General features: G+C 45.1%; 2 protein-coding genes across 2 annotated transcripts; one reads left to right on the top strand and one right to left on the bottom strand.

Moving 5' to 3' along the window:
* The first annotated feature begins 1,441 nt into the window (after nt 1-1,441).
* Nucleotides 1,442-16,301, top strand: LOC113016093 (uncharacterized). The gene is made up of 4 exons (XM_026158628.2): nt 1,442-2,766; nt 6,069-7,134; nt 12,920-13,078; nt 16,048-16,301. Exons 1-2 carry the CDS (start codon nt 1,657-1,659, stop codon nt 6,984-6,986), a joined length of 2,028 nt encoding a protein of 675 aa, XP_026014413.2. The 5' UTR covers nt 1,442-1,656; the 3' UTR covers nt 6,987-7,134; nt 12,920-13,078; nt 16,048-16,301.
* Nucleotides 12,787-21,629, bottom strand: mydgf (myeloid-derived growth factor). Its single transcript, XM_026158630.2, has 6 exons — nt 21,344-21,629; nt 19,152-19,202; nt 18,991-19,052; nt 18,470-18,551; nt 15,686-15,758; nt 12,787-14,334 (listed from the first exon to the last, which is right to left on the bottom strand). The coding sequence occupies exons 1-6, from the start codon at nt 21,626-21,628 to the stop codon at nt 14,255-14,257; spliced, it is 633 nt and encodes a 210-aa protein (XP_026014415.1). The 5' UTR covers nt 21,629; the 3' UTR covers nt 12,787-14,254.
* Nucleotides 21,630-24,006: the final 2,377 nt, after the last annotated feature.

Below are 24,006 nucleotides of genomic sequence, written 5' to 3' on the forward strand. Positions count from 1 at the left end.
AGGTCAATAACGGCGGCTCTATCGCTCGCACGCTTTATTGTTTTGGTTTTTTTATCCCGGCTAATGGCCATCAGAGGCCGACAGCCGTCTGTCGACATGCAGGCAGGAATCTTCTTAGCCTGCAGATTACGCCGAGCCCGTGACTCTATTTTCACTCCCATCATGTACCTGTATAGTAAAATATGTCAGCGAATGAAGTCATGTTTCAGCAGGGCACTACCGGAGGAGTATATTGCAATGCTGACTAACAGAATGACAGATGCTTTGAGTGTTTCGCTGTTGAGTGACAGCAGACTTGTCAGGGCTTTTGTGTGGCTCTGCTGCCATCTTTTCATTTTGGCTGCTGCCAGTGAGGGAGGGACGCATCTATGCAGCCACAGCTGAGTGAAAAGGCACCTAGGAGGCATTTTTCTGAGCTTGTCAGACACAAGAAATCTAATCCAGACAGCCAAGAACTGGAATGTAAATGAGAAACCCGAAAATAGCAGCTGTCTCTGCGTAATTGGAACAAATGGAAGTTGGATGTGTGGTAGAAAATAAAAACAAGAAAACAACTGGGATGTAACGTGACACTGTTTGCTGACAGTTACAATAAGCTGGGGAGAGCCGAGCCACAGGCAGGCTGTTGTTTGTAGCCAGGCAGCTTATAGTTTCTGTCAAACCGCTGCTGATCTCAGATCTTGAAGGTCGCAATTATGTGCCCCCCCTACCCCCCCGCCTCCTACTATTCCTGCTTCATCCCTTTCTGCTGTTATCCTCCTCTTTTCCTTTAAACCCCCTCTGGTGTCCTAAGCAGCATTTAATTGTGAAGGGCTGAGCCGAGGAAGGAGTAATCAGATGAGAACGGAGGCAGGGGGAATCACGTGGGCACACATTCACTAAAGGGGGATTAATAACACTGGCGTCTTGATTGAACTTCGGCTGCTCTCCCTGGCAAATTGGAGGTGGGGCAAGGGGAGAAAAATAGTGACACGGAGAGAGGAGGGAAAGAGACGAGAGTTGTAAAGACGAGGACGATCGGAGGTTCTCAGATGAGAGCAGCAGGGAGAGGAGACACAGATGAGGAGAGAAGAGGGAAACAGAGAAAGGGAGTTAGAGCAGTGAGAGGGAGTGGGAGGAAGAAAGAGCGAGGAGAGGAGGCAGTGCAGCGCAGTGCGGGGGGGAGAGAGACAGGAAGGGAGAGAGAGAGAGAGATGTAGAGACAGGAAGCCTCCACTGCCACTGAGCCAGTGAGATGCAGGCAGGCAGAGAGAGACGACAGAGGGAGAGAGAGGCCCTCGGCATCTCCACGGCTGGCCCAGCGAGGGGGCGAGGGGCTCAAGAGCACTACAGCGGAGAGAAGAGTGGGAGGGGAAGCTGAAACTGAGGGAAAAGAAGAAGGGCGATACAATCAGAAGCAGGCTTCGCCAGGAAAAAGGGGAGTGGGGTGAGAGCCGAGGAGGGAAAAAGCAGATAAAAGTTTTGGAGACGGAGTAAGAGAGGGGAGAGGGAAGGGGGAGACGAGACTGAACATCAGAGCGGATAAAGCCCGTTAATGGCAAAGGTAGGAGGAGATTCGTGGAAGAAGAGGAGGAAGCTCTCAGTGTCTCAGGAGTCCTCCCGTTCCCCTTTTACTTCGTCTTCATTCTGCCAGGCTGCCGGACATCATCCATCACCATGTTCTCTGACAGCAGGGCTCCGGCGCCTGGGGAGCAGAAAGGCTTCAAGTCCCACACCCCTCACTTCATCCCGTGGCTGCGCAATAGCTTGAAGCCTCACCAGAGCAGCGACCTGGGGCTCAACGGACCGTACAAATCCAACTCAGAGACCCGAAACAACCTGACCCCGCTGGAGAGAGCCAAGGGGATCGGCTTTTTCTCCATCCAGGGGAAGGGCCGTGGAAAAAAGGCTGAACTTCGGTGCAATGGGGTGGGGAAGGCGAGGATGCTGCCAGTTGCGCTGAGGGGGCACCACATCCTGCCAGGGAGCCTGGGGAAGCAGAGGGAGGACAGTCCTGCCAGGTGGAACCGGACTAAAGAGCTTGGCACAGACCGCAACGCACAGACCAGCCCAGGGGAGGGGCCGCAGGGACCAGCCAACAGCTCCTCCGCTGCTCAGGGCAACCACACCTTTGTTAGGAAGCACAGCAGCCACCTGAGCCCCCATCAGTCGCAGAGTGACAGCAGTAGCAACTCAGTGAAGAAATACGGGCCACTGCTTGGACCTCCTGCTGCTCCTGTTGCTGCGCTGCTCTCTGAGGAGCCAAACTTTAACGTGCCTGTTGTTATGTGTATGGAGGGCAAAGAGGGGAAGGTGTGGGACTGCGCCAGCCACACCACCCACCGTCAGAGAGACCACCGTTCATCCAGCTGGCTGAACTATGACACTCAGGGACTAATAGAGAGGCAGCATGGATTCAGCTCCAACTTCAGCTACACCAGTAAACACAGCAGGAGCTCCCAGAGCCAACGAGACCTGACAGCGCTGCGGGAGCCACCTGTGGAGGATCTAAACGGAGTTATCTTCTCCACCGAGGTTCCTCACGGGGGGCTCAGCAGTACGACAACTCTACAAGGCCCCGAGAAACCCAGACCGAGCTCAGAGCGCACCGCTTTCCTGGCTCAGAACCAGACGTGGGTCCAGCACAGACCAAAGAGCGAAGGGGAGTCACAGAGGAAAGAGGCCGGCTGCAGGAGGAAGGTGGTGCGAAACCAAATTAAACGGGTGGTGGTCAACCTGGAGCAGGTTCTCAAAGCCCTGAGGGATGTTCATCAGGAAATGAAAGAGGTAACATGACATATTTTTCTCGACTATGACTAAAAAAATGAGATGAAAGCTTTTTCAGTGTCAGATTCAGCCACGTCACCCTCTCAATCATCACATTTCACTCGAGCGACTGAGAAGTGAGAAATCCAAACAAAACAGGACAGAAAAGTTACTGCGTCCTTTCACATTCATTTTCTGAAAGTGTTCATGCTCGAGGGCCTGTGCACTGACGAATAACAAGCCGGTCTCCAAATGCACGTCCTCAGCAAGAATTTGCCATGCATTAAACAGTCAGCAGCACAGCTTGCATGAATGCAGCACCAAAATTTCCCAAATTTCCTCTGTCGTCTGTCTGCACGCTTCAGCTCGAGTCGTGTGCACATTTTCATAAAGGTGAATGAGACACTAGTCATGCCCCATTTGCCTGATGCGTTCAGAGGTTGTTGAGATGAAGGATCTCTCCCTCCACTCGCTCTTCTTATGGACAGATGTGCTCCAGGCACAGCTGGATTGCGTCCGACGCTTTTTATAATCCATTTATGTCTGAGTTTCTCTGCCTCACACAGTAAAAGTGACACATAAATCTTGCCTCTTGCCATTTGATCTGCCTCTGTGGGGTCACAGCTAAACCCGAGGTAGTAACCTCATCATCCTGGCTGTGAGCTTTATTAATAAAACCCCAACGACTGCACACACAAAGAAGGGAAAGAGGGGGGCGAGTAAGCAGACACTGAAATAGAAAAGTCCCAAATTTTCACAACAGAGACAACAGATGAAAAGGGAGATAAGGTACCAGAGAAGACTGGTCGCATATTTATTCCAAAGCCGTGTTTTTTATTCCGCTGCATGAGCAGCAAACCTCAGCTTTGTTTAATATTCATCACGGCTACGAAAAGAAATTAGTGGAGGCCTTTGTCTGAAGCTAAACAAATATTACACTAAAGATCTCTCTCACACACTGGAGGAGGAAAAGACATCACAAAAGTGGGCTTGCACTTGAATATGATAGCGATCCTCTGCTGAGGCGCTTTGATAGATCAAAAAACTGAACTATGACTCAGAACTTCAAGAGAAACAACAACAGAATTGAACTTAAAGAGCTAAACGCAACTTAAATACCGGCGCTCCACAACAAACGTCTCTCGGTACTCATCAGGAGAACCTGCAGGGTCAACCCCCCCACACTGCTTCTAACAAACACCCTTGGGGGAAGCACATGAAAACCAGGGTCCTCTGCACTTTTATCTCATCTGATTTCTGACATTAACGAGCAGCACCTGCCCAGAGTCACTGGATGTGCATATACACGCTGTACTTCAAAGCAATATGAAATGCCTCGCTCAAACAGCTCCAGCATTAAAAAAAGACAGAGAGAGACAAATCAGGTCATCCACTGACATCAGCAAGGATATTGAACACGGCGAACAAAACAATCCAGCACGGACCGAGGATTTATCCGTGCACATTGAGCAGGTGGCGTGATGGGTCAAGCATTTTCCCCAGAGTAATTTCCTCCAATCTCTTCCATCTATGTATGGCTGTGTGTGTGGCTGTTTCTTCTAGTCTTGTTGTGTGGGTTGTGTGTGTGGATGCTCTGCACGCACTTGGATACGTGCGCGTGTGCCTCGTCTGATTTTTACTAAACTGGCAGGACAAATCTGATTTGTTTTACCAGACTGAGCTGCGCTGCTTTAACTTAGTTCTGTATGTTATGAAACATTTATTTGAGGTTTGCAGGAATTCATCTTTGTACAGCTCTGTTAAGCTCCTGCCAGTGTCTCAATTTTGGATGAGATCTGAGGTCTGTGGCAGATTTGACGCTGCGCTTGGGATCACTGGCCCCTCGTGTGATTCGATTTCAGCCAAGCTGTAGCTGTCGGACAGATGGCCTCACATTTACTCAAGAATACTTTGGTATACGGAGGAGTTCACAGTGGACTCAATGACTGCAAGGTGCCCAGATCTGCAAAACCAAAATCATCACCCTGCCACCACCGTGCTGACAGATGGTAGAGGGGTTGGTGCACCATGGTCAAACATCTCCACTTTGGTTTTGTCTGTCCAAAGAAATTTGTTCCCGGAGTTTTGTGGTAACATGCTAGCTGAGGCCTGCAGGCTCTGAGAAGTAGCTCTTGGGTTCTTTGCAGTTTCTCTGAGCATTGCACAGTCTGACCTCTGCTTCCGGAAAGATTGGAGCATTGTGTTCGACACATATAGAGGTGCTATATGTGCATATTTATAGAGGTGCTCAAACTTGCTGATGATAAAATAATGACGTGTATATGAGACGTACTGGCTGCTATTTACCTCTTAATTCCTGAGGAAGCAGAAACGGCGGCGTTAGCGTTTCACATCCTGGTGGATTAGGGGATCAAGCTGATAAGCATTTAAACACAGTTTCCCAGCTGAAATTCAGATCTTTGTGGAATTATGAATCTTTCCCCTTCTTCCCTTCGCTTCAGCGCTGCTGTCCAGGCAAAGAATATTTCCTCTTGTCAGCTAACTGAGGAAATGATCAAATTTAAGCCAATAGTTGTTAAGTGTGATTTGTTAAAATATCTATCATACATAATGCCAAATATTAACTGTTTCCAGCTGCACTCAAATTTGTGCTGCTATCGAGAGATTTGCTTTAGGAGTTTGACTCTCGGTGGTCAATTATGCAGAATTTATGGAGAAGAAAAAGCAGCAATTTGGAGATGCAAGTGTTATTTTTCTAGTGGGTTATTATCTCTATAATAAATTATGTATTGCAGCACTTTTATAAAACGAGTGACTCACAAGAGACAGGTTAAACAGAGGATGGTGCTACACTGATAGCGTTAAAGTGAAAATGCAGCTCGTGGTGTCTTTGATTAAACCCTCTCTGCCCGGTAACAGAGGCTTTCTGACAAAGCTCAAAAACTCTTTGAGTTTAGTCTAAGATTACTCTGATGACATCACCATGACATCATCTGTTTTCACAGGCTGTTACTCACTGCCAGAGGTGAACCGATCTGTATAAGGAAACAATGGAGAGCTCTGTTCTCAATCTATCGCCTCTCTTTTCATTCAGCACACAGAGCTGGACCAGCAGCCAAGCAGAGTGGCAACTCCCAAAAAGCTCAGTGTTTTACTCTGTGTGTGCAACCTTTGATCAGTCTGCTAATATGTGTTTCTCTAAAGGGGAACCTCGCCATCAGGTCCTGCATCCTCTTTCTTGGAGCAGTGGCACCAAAACCCAAAGCAAACAAAAACTATAGAAGACATTTTTCAATCACAGAAACTGGAGGAAGACTTCACTTACTGACTCTATCTTTATCTGTCAATCATGTATTTTCTAGGTGGTGCAGCAGATTGACCATCTAACATCAACCATTGATCTGAATGAGGAGGAGGAGGAGGAGGAGGGAACTGGAAGAGAAAGCACCAAACCTCCCAGCGACAGCAGCTACAGTTCAGGCTCGAGCTCCAGTGAAACAACTGTGGGCTTCACACATCAGAGGCTGTCAGAGCCTGCAAACCAGCCAGAAACTGGGTATTTATCTGGCACCCTGAGGGGAGAGCATCATAGCAGGAGCCAGTCTCCACCCAATGTGCAGCTGCGCCCGCTAACCTCTGGACTTTTATCGGAGAGGAGTTGGACTCTTCACCTCACCGGTAGTGTTGGGGCCTCACCCAAACATGGTGGGAAGCTGCCATACCCCAGTAACCTCACGACCCACGACCACACTCGCTCCCCCCAAAGAAGCCTCCCTGCTCGGCCTCCAACTCCTGGTCTTTCCCCTCTAACGGTAAACTTCCATCTCCCCAGTAGCTCTGGTTCTCAGCCTCACTCCCCTGGGGCTACCTCCTCCATCAGGATCAGCCCCATCTCACCTCCCTCTCCCCTGTCTTCAAAGGCTAACCCACCCCCTGCTCTTAGCCCGTCTGTCATCATCCAGACCAAAGTGGGGTCTTATCAGACCACACAAAGCGATCTCCCATCTGCTGGGCCGCTCTCTCCATCGTCCAACCTGCTGCCGTCTGCCAGCTGCCCACCCACCGACTCAGAGACTGAAACCGGGTTCGCCGCTAACACGGAGAGGCGAGCATCCTCAGCGGGACCGTCACACGTATGCGCTGCGGCACAAGGCCACAGAGGTCGCAAGCCTCCACCTTACCCACATCACAGACTCTCTGAAAACACAAAGAAAGTGAAGGAGCCCCGCAAAGCTCCTCCGTACCCTGAGAAAAGAAGGCTGCTCTCGACCACAGTGTGAGACAATGCAGCAGGAGAGGGGGGCTGATCGAATGGAGCCATATTCACAGCACCAGCCACAAGTCTGCAAGAGTGGAGAGTGATTTAAGGCTTGCCAAGCTGAGCTGAGACCAAGTTTCCAAGGTGACAAGGCGCAGACGCAACTTGGGGTGAGTATGTCAGGAGGAACAGCTTGCTTCTGCTAATGTCCTCTTACTCTCTCCTTCTATACAAACCTCTCGGGTTCACACACTGAACATACAGAGGGCATCGTAACATCTGTCTGGTTAACTGCTCTGGTAACAAGAGCCTCTATACAGATGTTCACTTTGCCCTGCAGATCTCAGACTCCCACCAACTGCACAGTTAAAGGGCAAGGGACTGAAAAGGCCTAATTAGAGAGAAATTGCAATTATTGCAAAATGACAAGGCAAAGCAAGAAGTGATTACCTTAGTGCACTTCAGCCCATGCAGCCAAAGAGGTCCACTCACATGTATCAGCATCGTCTGAGGTGGATAATTGCTGTCTCACTGCAGCTCAGGCTACCTTGGCTTGCAGTGTTAAAGAGCACATGCGGGGGAAGTGAGGTCAGAGATCTGTGACAGAGCTAGAGACAAGAAAACGTGTCATAATATGAAAAACTTTGCAAGAAAGTGCCCGAGCCCAGTGTCCCTGCTCCGACTGGGTCACCAGCCTAGCACTGGGGTGCGCGTCAGGGGAGACAGGGGGCAGCTGGCCATTCGTTGTACCCTTCACCGGGCCCCTGGTGATACAAAAATCCCATCTCCTTTGCTGCCTCTGGCTTGACCGACCCAGCCACAATCTCCATCTGTTCCCCTCCAAATGTCAGGAGATGCAGAGAGAGAGAAATAGGGGGCAGGTGCGAGAGAGCAAAGAGAGAAAAGCAGACACGGGAATGCCAGCCGGATTAACTACATAAACACAGCACAGCAAATCGATGGCTCATTCATTTAGGTCAGCTTATGTTGTCCTCTCTGAAATGTTGCTTTGGGTTATTTCAGCTGGCTCTTTATTTTTCTCAAAGAATAAAGCTGAGGTTATTTTATATTCTCTCTCATGACCAACAGGCCCGATAAAAAGAGCCTGTTTCTCAATAGAGAGACCTAATGGTTACTGCCTGTGGCACTCAGAGGTTACATCTTCAACAGACGTCTAGTTTCAGTCTTTGTACAAAGACTCAGCTATTTACCCCAAATAGGTAAACACTGTAGAGCATTATATATATATATATATATACATATATATATATTAGGGGTGCAACGATATTCGTATCGATATTGAACCGTTCGATACAGTGCTTTCGGTTCGGTACGCATATGTATCGAACAATACAACATTTGTAATTTATTTTATCAATTTTCCTTCTGACGATGCTGTCTGTGTCGAGCGCTCAGTGAATCTGTGTTGACTACTCCGCCTAGGCTGCACTGTCGAGCGCAGATCCACTGAGCGCTCCACACAGACAGCATTGTCAGAAGGAAGAGTGCAGGGCAAGCTAGCGAGACAGAAGTTAAGCTCTCCTTGCAACATGGACCTCCCCCACCCTCATTCAGATCTGGCGTTTGGAATTATTTTGGTTTTCATGTGACGTATGACCCTGAAGGTAAGCGAGTCATGGACTAAAGTAAAACAGTATGTTGGATGTGCCATGCAATGCTTAATTACATTGGTGTGAACTAGTGTGTTAGCGCAGTTAGCTCGTTAACGTGTTGGCCGTCTAGCCCCATGCACGGGCGATCGGCGGTAGCTCGTTAACGGAGATTTGCGGTGTTGTGGCGTTAAGGTCATTTCAACGAGGTTAACCTGAAAGCACTAGTGGGAACACAACGAATATGACTGCACATTTACGCCGACATCATCCTAGTGCAAAGACAAAAACAACAAGCATGCTACTAACTTTAGCCGAGTCATTTAGACAGCTGTTAGCACGTGATTCTCCTTATGCTGCTGAGAATATAGCCCAGAAGAAGCGGATAGTATAGCTTTTATTTTGGAAAGAGCCATTTCTCTGTAATAAACTCTCTTTTCCAAAGATGAGTGATTCCTCAATCAGATACAGGGCTTGCAATATCGCTAGCCCGACGTCCTGGGGCTAGCGATTTTTCCAGTCGGGCTACAAAAATCTCTCTGCCCTGCCCGTCGGGCTATTGTAGGAAAAATATATGTCAATGCTTTTGCATTCTTTCAGAAATGTAGCTGGGTAATTATGTCATTGGCATCGGTGAGCCACTGTCAATATGTGACATATTGAAGTCGCGTTTGAATTTGCGCTTGTTTTTTTGCTTTCACTTTGCAATCATGCGAACTGTGTATAGGGTTAGGGTTAAATTTAAAAACTGTACTTTTGAGTTAAAATATATATTTATAATTTTAATAAATGACAAATTAAAAATGCATGAACATTTTTTTGTATCGAAAAAATATCGAACCGTGACACCAAAGTATCGAACCGAACCGAACCGTGAATTTTGTGTATCTTGCACCCCTAATATATATATATATATATATATATATATATATATATATATATATATATTAGTGCTGCAGCGTTAATCTTGTTAAATTGACGTTAACGCAATAACCGGATTAACGCAGCAAATCTTCGATAGCGAGTTAACGCGGATCGCCCCGTGCTTGGGGCTGGACGGCGCTAGCGCGTTAACGTTAGCGCGGTTCCTCAGCCTCACAAACAGCTAGGAATGAATAACCACTGGTGCTCCAGAGAGCGCTTCCATCACCAGCATGGTATATGTGGGTTTATGTTCATAATGAATATCACACAGTGATACTCTGTGACTCATTCAAGCATTTTTAGGCAAATTTTGCGATAGTTTTATTAGTAATTAGTCATTTTTGTGCAGATCTACCCCTCAGAGGTGTCTACCATCATGCTACAAGTGCAGTGCTTACATGCTTAAAGCTGGAGCGCCAACATGATGCTCAGAAAGAATCACATCCTGAGTGTAATCTGCTAACCTGTTAACTTTAAGGACTTAAAACCTTATGTGCAGCTGAGGTCAGTGGAGATCTTGTTAGTGTTGCAGGTGAACTGAATGGTTTTCCTAATAATGAGCAGTCCACACTAAAAATGCCACACTACAGCTGTGCAAAAACAAAACAAGTTTTCAAGTAATGAAAGTGCAGTCCTGTGGAAAAACTACATACATCCTTACTGCTTCCATAGGAACTGAGAAGCTGCGCTGCAGCCAGGCACTGCTAATTAAATGCATTTGATCAACTGATCATAAGCAGAAGTTTTAGCAGTTTGCAGGTCTGAAGCATTTAGGTGTGTGTTAACTCGATGCCCAGGAGGAAATACACCAGCAGTGATCTAAGAAAAGCAATTCTTGCTGCCGATCAATCTGAAAAAGGTCATAAGTCCATTTTCAAAGAATCTGGTCCATCATTCTGCCGTGAGAAAGATTATTCACAAGTGGGAAACATTCAAGACAGCTGCCAGTCGTACCAGAAGTGAACATCCCAGCAAATCGACCCCAATGTCATCCTGTGCAGTGGTCAGGGAAATTGAAACAAACCCAAAGACTGCATGCCAATCCCTACGGGCCTCCATTAGCACCTTAAAGTTCATGACAATACATTTAGAAAGCAAAGTTGCACAAACCACAGACCACAAGGTTGGCCTTTGCCACTGGACTATGAGTGGTGATGAAGGCTGAGGCAGAGTACGGTGGAAGCAAAATAACTGGACAATTAAAGGCAAGTCAAGCCTTCCAACTGCAACACAAATCACACTGTCTAATATTCTATTTCTAATTAAATATTATATATTTTAATCTTAATTAGCGCCATTATGAAAACACTCCATGTACAGGAATTCCCCACACTCATGTGACCTGGCCTCTACTGGACCCCCAGGGAAACATCTGCACACACAGACAGGCGAGTAATCTCATCTCCACAAGCAAGTTTTACTCAACAGTAGACCTTATTTGGTGCCAGTGTCTTTGAACATACAAGAGCAAAAAGGAAATGCTCGACAATAACGCACAGCACCACGTTTGCGGGAAACCAAACGCAGCACGCCAGCTGTCGAGCACAGTGGTGGAGGCGTGATGATTTGGGTTCGTTTTGCAGCCACAGAAACTGGACACTTTACAGTTATTGAGTCGAACACAAACAGCAGCAGCTTGGCTGAAATATGTTCATGCAACAGAAAAAGCACAAATCTACAACACAATAGCTGCAAAGGTGCTGCAGCGACAGAGTGTTATCCAGAACTCACCGGGACCTTGTTCCTGCAAACCTCAGTTCCTGCAATGCTGTAAAGACCAGCGGGCCAAGATTCCTGCGCAACGATGTGGAAGACTGATAAAGTCGTACAGAAAACAATTCAAGTTATTGCTGCTAAAGGTGGCTGCAGAACCACACTGATTTGCTTTTGGTCAAACATCTCTTAAGGCAACAAGTGTACAAGCTTTGTTTTAAGGGGTCACAAGAAGATGGCAAACATCCTCCTGAAGCCAAGAAAGTTGTACCCCTCAACCCACAACTTTCTGTCAGTTAGTAATTAAATCACATGAATTTAATTTTGCTCCATGTTTCTCTCCTGTCGGCCTGCACACCCTCTTGCAGTGGCTTTGTGAACCATTACAGTGTGTCTGCACCACATTTGAACAGTTAGAGGTATTTCAGTCTGGACAGCATCGGGGTGGCAGGATGGGGGGTTCTGATCAAAGCTCTTTAATTGACGTCATCATAATCTAGGCCAATTCTTTGCAGGAGAGTGTATTAATTCTTTGTGATGGTTGTACTGTAAAGGGAGAAGTTGAAAGTAAACATCTGTACCGCTGCCAGATGGTAAACAGCAGCGATATGTGTTCAGGGTTTGCATGACAGCATCGAGGCAGCTCCGAGTCCCATAGACGGAGTGAAATGATGATAATCAAAGAGCTACTGTGCAACAGAGACCTATTACTCGATGGAACAACCAACTCGAGAACAAAGTGTCTCATTTTCTCCCCCTGCAAGGCCACAAAACTAGAAACGAGAGTCTGAAAATGTCCCCGCTTTGCTATAAGATGCTTTAATTACAAATAAGAGCCTCTGTGGGAGTTTCATCGCACAGCTTGTTGTGATCTTAGCTCTGCCACACTTGAGATTTTCAGATGTTTCATAGTCACGGCTGTAAAAGCAGCGCTAAACGTGCTGGTTACAGTTCTGACGCTACGCTTCAAACAAACTTGCGCCGATATGCCGACAATCTAGATTACAGATTTTTCTCTTTGGCTTAACATAAAATGAATAAATCCCCACCAACTTTCTATCTCTATAAACCCATAAAGATCAGAGCTCTATAGATTCCCATTTGTGCCTGTGGATTTAGAAGAGCCTCGCTCCAAAGCTTTTCTCCCAGAAATAAAGAAGAAACAATAGAAGCTCTTTATCTCATGGCAACATTTATCTGAGGACAATATATGTTAATTTCCTACGCCAGCAGAATACATTTTAAAACAACATTTCTTATAATGCTTATTTTAATTGCAAGTTTTGCTCGGGGCCTCAGATGTCCTGTACACTGTATTTATGGTGCTTATAAACTGAGTCTAAATTAGGGATGCATTAGTGCTGCTACTAAAATTACTGTTGTTCTGGATGGGATATGATGGGGTATAAAAATGCTTTCCACCGTGTTTACTGTTGCCCAGCTTTGACAGTGCTCCGAATATTTATTGTCTCAATGCTGGCACTCAAATCTTTCCTCTTTTTATGTTTACCCTCTAACAAGCTGTGGGAGCTTCAGTGAGATCATGACTGACATTAACAAGACACAAACATTGAGTTATCTCCAGAAAATGTCTTTATTGAGACGCCCATCACATTTCATCATGAATCAGAAGAATCAACAAGTAGAAAAAGAAAACGTACAAAATAAGTAACATTGGGTTTGTTTGTTTTCAAATCTGTCACGCCAGGATCTGGAGGTGATTATTTCCAGACGACGCATCGACATCAGCGGTGACAACGAGGAAAAGGGGAAACGCTCCTGCTAAGCATTTCCTCAGTTCCTTAGGATCACCTCCGGACGGACGAGGGAAACCGATCCCGGGCCAAACAAGGCAGAGAGATAACAGGTAACACAACCACACAATCAAATCAGCAAAATCCTCAAATCTGAAATCAATCGTCCTCTGGAGACTGGCGTGGATCTGAGAGGGCTGGATCAATGACGGGGGGATAAAGGTTCTCGCAACATCACGAAGGAGGGGGGGGGGGGGGGGGGGGGCGAAATAATGAAGTCCTTGTGAAATCTGCACATTATCCTCGCTGATCCACACATGTGGCACCGAAAGATGAAAGTAAAGGGTTCAAGGAGGACTCAGAGATACCTGCTGGCATCTCTTTTGCCTCGCGTGTTATCATCCAAACGTCTGTGCATGCCCTACATTTTAGTATTCTGTGGTTAACAATGTAACTGAAAACTTGTTGCAATAAACTCAAATTAGATCCATTTGTTAATGGGAATTTGTTTGAGAAAGATTTGCATCTTCTGCTGCAGAATGATGAAGATTTGAAGACATAAGTGGGAATACACGTGTCCTCTTAACATGTTTAAAAGCTGCTATCTGCTGCATTATGGCTTCAGGCAAAAACACAAAACAAAGATTTATCACAAGAAGAAGTGATTGGTGGTTGCTGGGGATCAAATGTGGTGCTTACAATCATCTGGAACGGATAAACAGAGAGAGATGAAGACAGAAGGAGGCAGTTCGCTCAACAGCGGCTCAGAGCAGAGCCAGACGGGGGAAATTGTTTATGTGCGCGCAGTGACGATATTGGGGAATACTCACTTTTCTCTCGGGATTACATAAGATGGATAAATCCTTCCCTAGTCTAAATATGTTATCTATACTCCACAAAGCCCCCAGACATCCTCTATACAATCACAGACATCCCCAGTGTATCAGGACACAATTCTTTGTAAATCTTGTAGCATAAGAAAAATAACAACTATGGAAGCACTTCATCTCAGAGCAAGCATTTTGTTGTTGTTGTTGTTGTTGTTGTTGTTTACTCAGCTGATCCCTTTTGTCCCGTGTAGCTCCGATCCACTATAGCAACAAAGTATCAGGTAACTTTTGTAGCGACACAAAGTGCTGTCAGGGCAGTATCCAGTTTATCCTTCTTCAATTTTTAGTTGTAACTCAGGAAGAAATCCATCCTTCATCGATCACTGAGGGAAAAGCAGAGGCTCCAGTCGGAGCTCGTTGGGATGCTCTGATTGGTCAAAGCGCTTCACTTCTGACCAGCTACAGCTCGTCTTTTCGTGTCCGTCCAATCACGGTCAGTTTGGAGAGTTGAGCGCTGAACTTTCCATCCCTGTGGGTCACTTGAGGTTAAAAAAAAGAGGAAATGCATGAAATGCCGCCACAGATGACGACAGAGCAAAAACAATCATTCAGCTGCAAACAAAGCACAAGGAGAATAACAGGACATCACGTCTGTAGGTTTGATGAGCTCCACCTGCAGGTGAGCTGGTGTAAATGAGACATGCCTGCTACCTGCAGGCAGTGAGCCCAACAGCAACGTTGCTGATCCTGTTAAAGACCTCACACACAAACAGCATCTTTATCTTTTATGTATTTGAAAAAGTCTATATTTCAGCATTTTTCAGACATGCACTAAAAAAAAATGCTTATTTGCTTTTTTGAAGGGTGGAAAGAAAAAAAACACACGAATCTCGTGTCTGTTTATTATACGCAGAGCTAGAAACCACAGCGTGGCGAGCTTAGCTTACAAAGAAAGCAAATGATAATTTAACCTTTATTACACTGGGGAAGATATTTATACAGGAACTAAACATATTTTTATTCCAGGCAAGCAGTTCCCATAAAGCAGGGGTGGGCAATTCATTTCCCCAAGGGGCCACAGCTTATTGGTGCGGCCCTACACAACAGTCCCAGTGTATCATGTGGCCCCTTGGGAAAATTAATTGCCCACCTTTACTCTAAAAGCTTAAACATGATCAGTTATTTTGTACTTTGATGGAGTCGTACATTAAAATACATTTTTGGAGCTGAACAGTTGATGCATGTTGTAGCTGTTAGCTTATAAACAAATGTAAAGGAAAATGTGTAATAAGTGGACTTCAAGCGATTTAATTAAAGCCTTACAAATTAAGAGCCTGACCATAACCTTAAAACACGTCCCAGCCTAAAATAAAACAGCACTTATAATAAATCACCAGCTGTAACACTCACTGCCTCCATGTGGCACAAACATAAGGACATGTCAGCATGTCTTTATCTGCACGTCTGAGCTCGGTTGCTCTCCTTTCCTATAGATGCTAAAGGCTACTCGTAGGTTTGTAATTAATACGCTCTCCACTGTTAAGCAGTCTATCAAAACAAACCCAGACTGCAAGTGTTTTCCAGCATCTGTAACTGTAGCGTTTAATATGCTGAAAAAGACACAGGAAATTGCTGGTCGGCTCGACTCGTCAAATCCTGCTAATCACAGTCTGGAGCCTCGGTTTGCGCGGAAACGGAATAACAAGAAATAATGCTACAGGGACAAATGACAACCCACTCACAGCTGGAGCATATGCTTTAGAGGGAAATCAGCAGGGTACTTGCAGCGTGATGGAGAGGGAGGGAGGCAGACGGAGAGAAAGAGCAAGGGATTGATGTGACAAGCAGAGGGAGTTGATTGAACACTCGGAAACACAATAAATTTCTCACCTGTTGATTCTCCGATGGTGAATTCTTCTGGCTTCAAAGGCACGTCACTCTGTCCTCCTGCTGCCGACTGAGACTGGAAACGCAAACAGCAGCCGCGATGAAGACGAGGAGGAGGAGAGCAGGGGAAGAGAGACAAAAAAGAAACAATGAAACAGAGAGGGAAACAGGATGAGAGGCGGCACAGATGACAACAATTTTGTTTGGAACAGACGGGCCGGGACAGTAGGAGGACGTGACGGCAAGGTCAAGGAAATGTTGCGCGGGGGTGGCAGGTGTGTTTGTTTGTGCGTGCAAAGTTATTTCGGTCTCATCATTCAAGGAAGTTGTGTTTTTTTCCCTGTGTGTTCGTCTTTGGCTTGCAGGGCACGGAGCTGAGCGGGAGGAGGAAACATGCGCTCGCACTAATGACAGAAAGTGTCAGGACTGTCCTTGCTGTGGGAAGGAGGCGTGTCGAGGTGCGCTCCACTTCACAGACGACCACATCAGACAGGCAGACCGCGCAAAGTGGCTGAGCTCAGACCGGGCGCGGACATTAACCTTCCACGAGACATTAAAGTGCACAGACTCGATTCCGAGTGTGACGTCAAGAAGAAATAAAGTTTTCGTGCTACTTTGACTCACTCGACTTGTGTTAGTTTGTCAAGGGCACATTATGGGTTTGTTGTATACAAGTGGAGGGAAGATGATATGTCCAACCCACCCATGTCTAGCTTATGGTCGGGTACATTCTGCTACTCGGGTGACAAATCCAAGTCCTCGAGCTACAAAATCCCGCAGCTGCAACTTTATCGACTTTGTGTCTGGGGGCACGCCTTATGTAACGGGCGCCATCGTTGTAGTAAAGCAACATATTATGCATTCGCTTTTCATTGATTTCTAAGTAGAGGGACCCAGTGCCGCCCCTTTTTGCAGAAGGCTCGTGTGCCAACATTTAAAGTTGAGCAATTAATCAAACATATTTGATAGGTGATAAATCACAGAACACTGCAAAACATTATCTGCTTCCAGCTTTTCAAATGTGAGAACTGGCAGCTTTGCTGTATTTTATAATCACTGAAAAATTAACCGTGAAATGCTTCGGACAGCCATTCGATCACACCGAGGAACTTGAAGACGTACTCTTGGGCTGCGAGATGGAAGTTTTTTTAAATACTTTTCAGATATTATGAACTAAATGAATATTAAAATGGTAAGCTGCTGCTTCTTTCTCTTTGAGTCCGATTAGACAAAAGTCTGAAGGCAGCTCATCCTGTTCACAAATCATTAAATGTCAGACTTACAATAATCCTCGTTCGTGTGGAGACGTGGCACGCACTGACATTTACATATCCAGGAATGAGGCGCAAGCGTCATTATCAAACTGTTTAATTAAATACAGCTCTGAGATTTTTTCTCTATTTGTCGCACGAGACGAGATAAAAGTGCAGATGGCGACAGCTGTGATGATCTTACAGCCCCTACGTGCTGGAGAAAAAGCATATAAGAAGCTGCTGCACACAAACGTCTGCCTCAGATTTGGTCCCAGAGGCTGATGAATGTGTTGCTGGTATAAAGGTGGATGTTTTATTATTTGCAGGCTATGCAGAAATGCTCATCAACAGAGTTTCGCCTTGTTTTTCCTGACAACTGTGCTGATGAAGCTTTAATCTCTGCACCGAAGGGGCGCCTGGAACAGCGAGGCAATACAAAGCAGAAAGTTTTTGTTTGTCCTGTCAAACCAACCGCAGAACTGTGAGGCGTTATGATGTGTTGCACCGACAACTACGCTGCACAGGTTGTGGTGCAGTTTGACTACCAACAGGCAAACTTCAGTGCAAGGAAGAAAGACCTGCACTGAACCGCTGGCTTTAAGCGTGACTCATCTTGAATTTGAAAAAGAAACCAGATGAATCCAAGCTGAATGAGCTTACAGTGCTTTCATGCGATGTCAGGAAAATGAATCCCTGACTGGAGATATTCACGTGTCTGAGAAACCTCTGGCGCTTTAGACAGAAACACAGCGAACATGACGGCAGAAACTCTCGGTGCAAATTCATGATTGGCAGGAGATTTGGTGCAGCGTCTGCATTACTGCGGATGGTGCCTGGGCTCCGGCTCGGAGAGGGGATGAGGAGCTTGGTCATTTGCGAGGAGCTCAGAATCAAGCTGACATCGTAAGGAGCCAGCTGAGGTGGCTCGGCCATTTGATTAGGACGCCTCCTAGGTGAAGTGTTTTGGGCATGTCCATCAGTGAGGATAGCCCTCTAATATGCTGTTAGGCTGTAACCATTAGTTACCATCTATGCAGGCTGGGCTAGATTAGTGAAAGAGGTTATTTATTAGTAGTAATTCTGACAGAAAGTCAGTGGAGCGCTGTTCTGGAATCAGCTAACACGGTGTTGTTCTGCTTTGGGCCATGAGAGGATGGACGCGAGACTCCTTGTGGACATCCTTCAATAGTTTGCATCTTCAAGGACCAGCCCGAAAAACAGTGAACCAACCACACACCTGCAGGCGAACTCCAGCCAGCTTTTTAAAGAATCATGTGGAATATTTATCGGCAGTGTCCACAGCAAGTATGATCCTGGTTTTAAAAGCATCACTGAAGCACAGCCCTCCTCTGGAAATGGGATCAGCCCACTGACAGTAATAAATAACAAACTCAGCAGCACAAAGAAACAAAACCCAGCAATCACAGTTTTTCAGCTTTGTCCATGTTGAGCACTGGGATAATTTGACAACTCAAAAACAAATGAATGAACACAGGCCCACTAAAAGCTCAGCTAACAGTTTCTTTGTACTTACATACGCGTTGGCATACTCGATTTTGGTTCCCTTCAGTTCAGCTTTGAACTGAGTGAAAAACAGGTACGACTTCCCCTGAGGCCTGGCGGGAATGAAAAGGAAATATTTGCTGTCAGTGTCACGGGTTTGCATAAATTCATTTCAATCAGAGGTTAGAAGTTTGCTGTGTTGTTTCCCCTTCTAGTCTCTACCGCCACTGTCACGATTAAGCAAAATCAATGAGGTGACTCAGCAGACGCACACATTAGCGGTGAGGGTGCTCTTAGCATCGGGGTCACCGAACTGAAGAAGAAGAGTACCTCCGCGGGCTGCTCATTGGCCTGTGAGTGTTGTCCTGGTATAACTGCAGTTACGGGGACCTAAATCTGGTTACACAATCACAACACGGGGGCCCGACTTCCTTATGGGGACATTTTAGGGTGAAGGCAGGCTTTAAGGTTAAGATGAGGTAAGCAGTAGTTGTGCAGCCTCCATTAAGCCAATGCAAGTCAGTGCAGCGTCCTCTAAAATGTGTGTCTCACCTCCACACAGAGCAGGAGAACAGTCTGTTGTCATCAGTCAGGCCCACACTCATCAGCCATTGCTGCGTTACAGAAAAAAGGGACAATATTTTAGCATAAAGACCGCAGTAATCAGTGATGTGAGGCTGGAGACGCACAGTGAGAGAGAGGGAGGGGCTCACCTCGTTGGTTCCTCCTTGAGAGGCGTACGTGAAAGAGCATTCATACTCCCCCTGCAGAAGGAGAATGAAACCAGGTGTTAGTGCCGTGTTTTGGATTCACCTACAAAACTTTCCTGTAAAACGAGAAACTCTGTGTTCCACTGATCTCACTCAGGTTTCAGTTTAACCTTACATAGAAATAAAGACAGAATATGGTTGCATGTAAACTCACATCCTTTCCAATAATACCCTGAACACTAACACGTTACTCTTTAGGAGGAACCCAAGAAGCTCTGTTCTGTCTGTGCATCGGAGGTTAGCGAGGGTGGTCTCTGCCAGACAGCTCCCCTAAGAAAAGCCCAGAAACGATTTCTTTATTTTGTACTGAGGTCTCAAAACCTTTCTTAATGCTAGAGCGTGTCAGATGTTGTTTATGGGGGAAAGAGTTGAGCCAGATTAAAAAAGCCATAAGAAATTACCGCTGGTCTTTTTGGTTTTGGATGTTTCTTTTGCTTGTTGATCATCATTTAAAAGAACGCCGTTTAAAGTCTGGTCTACGTGACCTGGTACAGATGTTTAGAATTAGCCTGGGTACTGCTAAAAAAACAATTTCTCTCTATTCAGATTTCAGCGTAGCACGACAGACACGCCTGTGGTTATTTTCTGCCACATTAGTAACAGCTTTCACCAGTTTCAGCTTGAATAGTTCATTCATATTAAGCTTTTCAGCATCACGTAGACTGAATGGCTCCGTAACGTAGTGGTTAACATATTCACCTAACGTGTAAAAAGGCCCTTGGTTTGATACCAGGAGGAATCACAAACTGTTTGGGGTTGGCTCAGGAATCTGGTAAATCCAATGTGTACTGAGCCAACCTGAAAGTAGTTTTAAATGTATTTAATTGGTCCTGAAATGACCTAAATGAGCTAAACAGGGCTTCCTGATGTGAAGATAAGATGTGCATGAAGCTTTAGAAAATGTGAATGAGGGCAATAATGTTGGACATCTAACTGCAACATTTCCTACTGATGAAGGCCTTCCTCTGGACCATTCATACTATACTAAAGTAATTAAGTAACAGATTGAAAAAATGAAATGAAAGAAAAATTCCAGTTTTTTCACTTTGTAGTACAGAATTAGTTTACACCTTTATTTCTTAAATCTCACTGACAGATTCCTCTCATTTACTACAGCAGCATTTGTCTATTACGTAGAAAGAAATGAGAGGTAAGGTTGTATTTGCACCTTTTTTTCTCATATTCAGATATCTGTGGGAATAAATGTGCAGCTAATCTTCGGTCCACTGACAGAGAAGGGGAATTCCACTGCTCTGGACTCTGGACACTTGAGATTAAAGTGGGCTGTCTGTGGCCAACGACGCAGAGGGAGTCTGACATTCCTGGTTTAGAGCATGAAAGTGAGTCAGAGTCACACCTCTGCCATCGAAACGAGGAAATAACAAATAATAAGTCAAGCTAAAGCTGGACGAGTCAGCGAGTTTCTTTTTCTATTTAAAGTAATAATCTAATGTAACAGCTTGTAAGATGACTTTGACTTTTTTAAACTGCGACTTTGCAAACACCTCCCACGTCAGAATATTAGAGACACGTAATGGTTCTCTTTGTCACCGCTGAAGCTATCAGGGACACCTGAGCTTTACCTGCTGTGACCAATGACGAGTCAGCTTTTCTTTGATTAATCAAACAAGAAAAACATTAATTCATTAAATAATTAGTTCGATCGTTAGTTTAACAATCAGACAAAAGTTGTTTTTACAATTTAAAGTGAGCAGTCTTTAAGTTAAAAGAAAAGAAGCTCTCAACCAATCAAAAGCGCCATTGTGACAGCGACGTGTCAGCCCCTCACAGGCTGTGTCGTCATCAGACAGCGACTAAAGCTGCCCAGCAGATTGTAGTTTTTCTCTTTTGTTGTTTCGATTATGTCATCGATTATGTCCGACTGTAATAAGAGAAGCAGACCTCAGCTCCTCAATGATAATTAATTTAGCTATTAATGTGTTAATAACTGACTGATAAATCACATTGGAGTGGGTTACAGTGAGCTGCGCGGTGAATTCAAATTTAATCCACGTAAAATTAAATTTTACGATTCAGGATTTATCGGTAGCTCCGTGTTTCCCTGCACGAGGGCTCGTTTTAAAGCGGGAGATTTACAGCGAGAAATAAAGACACCGCTCGGCGGAGGCACTTACAATGCCCTCGGAGAAGGTGTGCACGACTCCTCCCGGTTTCACGTTGAACTCCACCGTCTTCGCCTGCTCCTCGGACGCCTCCGCCGGGACACGCGCTGCAATCAGCGCGAGCGCAAACAGAAACGCCAGATTACCGGCGCAGGTGTTACTTTGACGAGCCATGTTTTCCTCCTCTGACCTGCAGCTGGTGCGAGCAGCGCCTCCGGTGTCCCGTCCACTGTGAGTGTCGTCACACTCCACGTCACGAACGCTGTAAAACAGAGACAAAAGGGCTACGAGTAACATCACCGCGCGTGACTGACAGATAATAATAATAATAATAATAATAATAATAATAATAATAATAATAATAATAATAATAATAATAATAATAATAACTGTGTTAAATGTTGACTGAATAAAGTTACTTTAATGGAGACGCTGACCGTGTTGGCCACACGGTGTCGCTGTAGTTTAACCAATTTTACATAGTACTTTATGTTTAAGGGATACTAAGGGTATTATTATTATTATCATTATTATTATTATTATTTAAACACGAAGAAATAATTTAATTTTAGCATTTTATTTTACTTGTTGTTATTATACAAGTGATGTAACAAAATAGAGATAAATAACAGAGAGATAAGAGGTGTGAAAGAGTTTCTATATTTGTCCTTGTGGCAGTAGAGATAATTCAGTCTGTTAGGAAATGTGCTCTGCTGTCTGTCCCGTAAGTGTTGCAGGGGGTGGTCAAAATGACTGAAGAGTCTCCACCACACCTGCAAAAGAGCAGTTTGCAGCCCATCACAGAGTCGGCCTTCATCAGCTTATTGGTGCTTGTGTGTGTCTAAAGCTCAGATGAAGCTCCCCCGGCAGACCACAGCAAAGTATGCCGTGATCACCACAAACTGAGTGGCAGAAAATGATCACTGAATGATCTCAGCCTCCTCAGACAAGAGAGGCTGCTCATCCCCCATCGTGCAGCCGGTGTGCTGCTCTTCCATTTAAGCATGTTCTTATTTATATGCTAATTTGTAGGATTACGCCACTACAACCTTTTTAATTCGACACTCTGCTGCATTTATCTGCCAGTTTACAAATTCTTTGTACAAATTGATTGAAATCCTGGAAGGCAAAATAGTTAAGCCTGCAGTATGTCATCTATAATTTCTAAAAAGGGGTCATTAGTTGGTGCGATCATTGGTAAAATGTCTGACGCTCTGATGCTGGGTTATTTTATATAACGCCTTTAGATTACTTATACAGAACAATTAGTGTTTAAGCAACATGTTGCTGTTTCTGCTGCTGAGTTACTTTAAAGTATTTCATGTTCAGAAATATTAATATGTGGAGGCCAAATTAATCAGATGTGTCCAGAACTTTAATTAAATTGAATTTATATAGCAGCAAATTACAAGGCACTTTATACTGGAAGGTAAAGATCCTACAGAAAAGCCCAACAATCAGAACAAGGCTGACATCTGTATTTATTATTTTTAACCACCTGGCTGTAGCCCTGAATGTTTGGCCAAGGATGTCACATTCAGGTGTGAAGGGGTGAGGTCAAAGGGCACATTTTGTCTTTCCAAACACGTGCAGCAGTTTAAGAGGAGCATTAGCTGCTGGCTCATTGTTCTTATTCTTTCGCTGCACAGATACTGAACGTGATAACATCCTTCATTAAGATGAAAGCTGATAAAAGGACACGTTTCCTATAAAGCACGCTGCAGTTACTTCCCCAGTGTGTCCACATTTTCTCCACAATTAGCAATGTTTGTATTTCCTGTCTGGGATTTAAGAAAGAAAGAAAGTGTACTTTATTGATCCCCGTGGGGAAATTCCTCTCTGCATTTAACCCATTCACTCAGTGAAGCAGTGGGCAGCCATTGGAGGGTGTAGGGACGGTACCTTACTCAGGGGTACCTCAGGGTAGCTGTTCAGGGGAATCGAACCCCCGACCTTCCAATCATGGGGCCACCATTCTACCTACTGAGCTATCCCTGTAGTAATAACACACTCGCAGCCTACATATGTACCACAGCCCTTTTAAAACTGTCTATACTGCTGTAGTTATAACTTTTGTTATAGAGTTTCATGTATAGTATATTTAATATAGTATATTACACACTGTGGCAATGCTCACAAGCATATACAAAGCGGGATGAATGAAATACTTAGATCAGCCCGTCTGGCACCAACGACCACGCCACATTCAGAGTGACTTTTAAAAGAACCTTTTTCCTGATTTTGATGTTCAGTTTGAACTTCAGCAGGTCGTCTCGGCCACGCCTCTATGTCTAAATGCACTAACGTGCTGCCACACGGTTGGCTGATTAGAAATTTGCATTAATGAGGAGTTGAGCAGGTGTACCTAACAAAGTGACCGCTGAGTATCCTCCAGTGCAAAAGTAAGAATAAGTACTTAAACACAGCTCTTGCTGTTACAGTTAGACCTAGAAACTGTTGCTGTCACGCTTCTGTACAGAACCGCAGCAGATGAAATGAGTCAGTTAAGATGCAAATGAAGAATCTCTGCTTTAATCCGAGGGGTTGAACAAAGATCCTGCATCAACACTTGACGAACAGCTGTCATTTTATTTATCCGCGGCTCAAATTGGACAAATTAACATAATAATAAACGAGCTGTTCATTTTCAAAACTTTGTCATAAATCCAGTAAGA

Source organism: Astatotilapia calliptera, chromosome 23 (assembly GCF_964374335.1).
Source record: "Astatotilapia calliptera chromosome 23, fAstCal68.1, whole genome shotgun sequence".
Taxonomy (NCBI): Eukaryota; Metazoa; Chordata; class Actinopteri; order Cichliformes; family Cichlidae; genus Astatotilapia; species Astatotilapia calliptera.